Consider the following 3,369-nt stretch of genomic DNA (forward strand, 5'->3'; position numbering starts at 1 on the left):
TGCTTCTCTTTGTTTATCTCATCACACTGGGGGGTAACGTGGGGATGATCACCCTTATATGGATTGATCCCAGACTCCACACTCCTATGTACTTTTTCCTTAGCCACTTGTCCTTTGTAGACATTTGCTCCTCCTCTTCCATCGCTCCTAAGATGCTGCGTGACATGTTGGCAGAGAAAAAAGCCATCTCCTTCATGGGTTGTGCTGTTCAGATGTGGTTCTCTGGTTTCTATGTGGCAACTGAGTGTTTCCTCCTGGCTTCCATGGCATATGATCGGTATATGGCCATCTGTAAGCCCCTGCTGTATACACTCATTATGTCCCATCGAGTCTGTGTCCAGTTGGTTGTAGGGCCTTATGCCATGGCTCTTATAAGCACCATGACTCATACAGTTCTCACCTTTTGCCTACCCTTCTGTGGTCCAAATGTCATCAATCATTTTTTCTGTGATATTTCCCCACTGCTTTTCTTAGCATGTGCAGACACCTGGATCAATAAGTTGGTGCTTTTAGTCTTGGCTGGAGCCATAGGAGTACTCACTGGCCTGATCATCATGATCTCCTATGTCTGCATCCTGGTGGCCATCTTAAAGATCCAGACTGCAGATGGGAGGTGGAAAGCCTTCTCCACCTGCTCTTCTCACCTGACAGCCATCTGCATCTTGTTCGGGACTCTTTTCTTTATCTATGTTCAACCTAGCTCAGGCTCCTCCCTGGATATCAATAAAGTGATTTCTCTATTTTACACTGTTGTAATCCCCATGTTGAACCCCCTCATTTACAGCTTGAGGAACAAGGAGGTGAAAGATGCATTCAGGAGAAAATTTGGAAAGAAAAATTTTCTATAAAGTAGGTAAAATAGGACTTTATTTGTGTTGTGCCACAGATGTTGATGAAAAAATATAATGGAAAGAACACTGGACTGGGAATCAGATGCTGCATGTGAGTCCTGGTTCTGCCAGTTCACAGATTATTTTAAACATGAAGAAGTTCTCAAGTATTTTTTTGCCTCAGTCTTGTTCTCTGTGACATGATGGGGGTGTTAAAATAATATAGAAATTGATTGAGAATATAAATGTAAAAATATATTAGAAGAAAACTTAAGTGAATGTTTGTGCAATTTTCAGTGTGTGAATACTTTCTAATCCAGAAATGCAAGCTAGAAGTTATGAAGGAATGATCAAAAACCCATAGACAGTATTAGAAGGGAAATAATAAAATTAGAGAAAATACCACTTTACATGTGCCAAACAATGAGGTAGTGTCCCTAATATTCAAAGAACAAACTCAAATTCATACTACTACTAATAAAATAGGCAAATGGGCCAATGAATGAACACATAATTCACAAAAATGGGAATGCAAATTGCCAGAAATATATAAAAAAATGTTCAATATCATTTTTGGTTAAGTAAGGAAGAAAAAATTAAAGTGCTAAAGCAGTATCTTTCAATGCAGATGAAATATGGTTTTCAATGATGGTGATGTCATTTGGCTATGTTGCTATGTACACTCATTATTTATTGCTGATAGTGTGAATGCCTCCATTTTCAAAAAATAATTTGAGAGTTTTCATTTAAAATGATGTATTTATGTGGCTTTTAATTCAGAAAACCCTCCTTTAAAAATCTAGGCCACAGAAATATAAAAGTCAATGCATAAAATTACATATATTGCAGCATTATGTGTAGCGGCAAAGAAAATTAAATAACTTGAATAGCCATCATTAGAAGAAAAGGAAAATATATTCTTTCTGGGAAATGTTGTGAAGAAAATAAAAATAATTAATTAGGTATTCATGGACTGACCTGGAGAGAATTATTGTATACAGTCACTGTTAGATGAAAACGAATCAGGTTGTAGATCAACGTGCAGCACTGATCACATTTTTTAAAAGGTGAAACCTATATAATAATTAAAATGTGCATGTATATGCATGTGTTTATGAACACAGGGAGAACTATGATGGATACACACAAACCTGTCGACATTGATTACTTCAATGGGAGTGGCATTGGAGGTACGAAAGGAAAACTTCTATTCATATATATTTGAATTATAGTTTACCCATGTCTTTTGGTTCTGCTTGGGTTCAATCCAAGTGTACCAATTTCATCATATGATAGATTGCTGTTATGCTTGTCTAACTTCATTTATTAGAGAATCTGATAGGATCCAGCTCATGGATGCATGGCTACATGATTCATGGCCACATGATGCCCTTTGTGCAAGCACTCCTTGATCAGGGCCCAGAAACAGACCAGGAGCAGTTACTCCAAAGATGTAAGTTTTTTTTGCAACGAATGACATGGACTTGCTCATGAATCCAGGACCTGAATTAATCTCCTACTGAGGCTTGTAATCGCTCCATACTGCTACTTTTCTTACCACAACAACTTTCAACATTGTGATATCTGTTCTATTATGTGTCCCAAGCAACAGAGCTGCTTGTGCTGCAAATAGGAGCTGCTTCAGAGCCCTTTCCTCTCATGCATCCCATTTAATGCTGGCAGACTTCTGTGCCACTGGTATACAAGCTGAAGCAATATTCCCAGCCATAGAATATGTTGCCTCCAAAACTTTAAGAGGCCTCCCAAGACACTGTGCCTCTTTCTTTGTAAATTTCACTCTGGAGAGGGGTGTTCTAGTATGCCCCCGAGCATTGAACCTGTAAAAAATTTTCCAAAGTGTTAAGTTCCTGAATTTTAATAGGGTTTATTTCATGCGCGTAGGAGCACATGTATTTTAACAAGGCCTCTAAAACTCTAGCAACTGCTCTATCAGCATGATGTTATCATTGTAATGGATCAGTATGATGTTTTGAGGATGCTTAGGTGGTCAGAGATCTTCAGACTATATTATGAAGGAGGGTAAGAGACTTAACGTAGCTTTGAGAAAAAATAGTGAATGAATATTGTTGTTCATCTCAAGTGAAAGTAAACTGTCTCTTATCTTCTTTTCTAGCAGAATAGAAAAGAATACATTCCCCAAATCACTGACTGTACACCATGTGCTGGAGACCTTATAAACGATCCCATGCATGGTATAGCACTGCTTTTGGGTCTACTATTGGTTGAACTTGGGGCAGTCTACAGTTATTCTCCAGGAGCCATCCAGTTTCTGCAGAGGCCAGACTGCTGAATTAAATAGAAAAATAATAATGACAACCTGTGCTGTATCCTTTATGTCATTAGTGGTGGCATTAATTTCTAGATTCAAGTGTTCTAGAATCTTGTTATCCTCAACTGAGTCCAGGAAGTGTAGGTCCATAGAAGCATTTCGTATCACTGAGCTTTTCATCAAGCTGGAATCCCTCTCGTAATGTTTTTCTTTTTATTTTTCTTTTTTGAATTGAAATATAATTGATTA

At 37.9% G+C, this 3,369-nt stretch overlaps 1 protein-coding gene across 1 annotated transcript; it reads left to right on the forward strand.

Moving 5' to 3' along the window:
- Positions 1-2: 2 nt before the first annotated feature.
- Positions 3-848, forward strand: LOC103581925 (olfactory receptor 5G3-like; the record flags this gene model as incomplete). Its single annotated transcript, XM_008563635.1, has 1 exon — positions 3-848. A coding segment is annotated over one exon (846 nt), but the record flags the coding sequence as incomplete, so codon positions are not given.
- Between the last annotated feature and the right edge of the window lie 2,521 nt (positions 849-3,369).

Source organism: Galeopterus variegatus, unplaced genomic scaffold (genome assembly GCF_000696425.1).
Source record: "Galeopterus variegatus unplaced genomic scaffold, G_variegatus-3.0.2 Scaffold14317, whole genome shotgun sequence".
In the NCBI taxonomy this organism is placed as follows: Eukaryota; Metazoa; Chordata; class Mammalia; order Dermoptera; family Cynocephalidae; genus Galeopterus; species Galeopterus variegatus.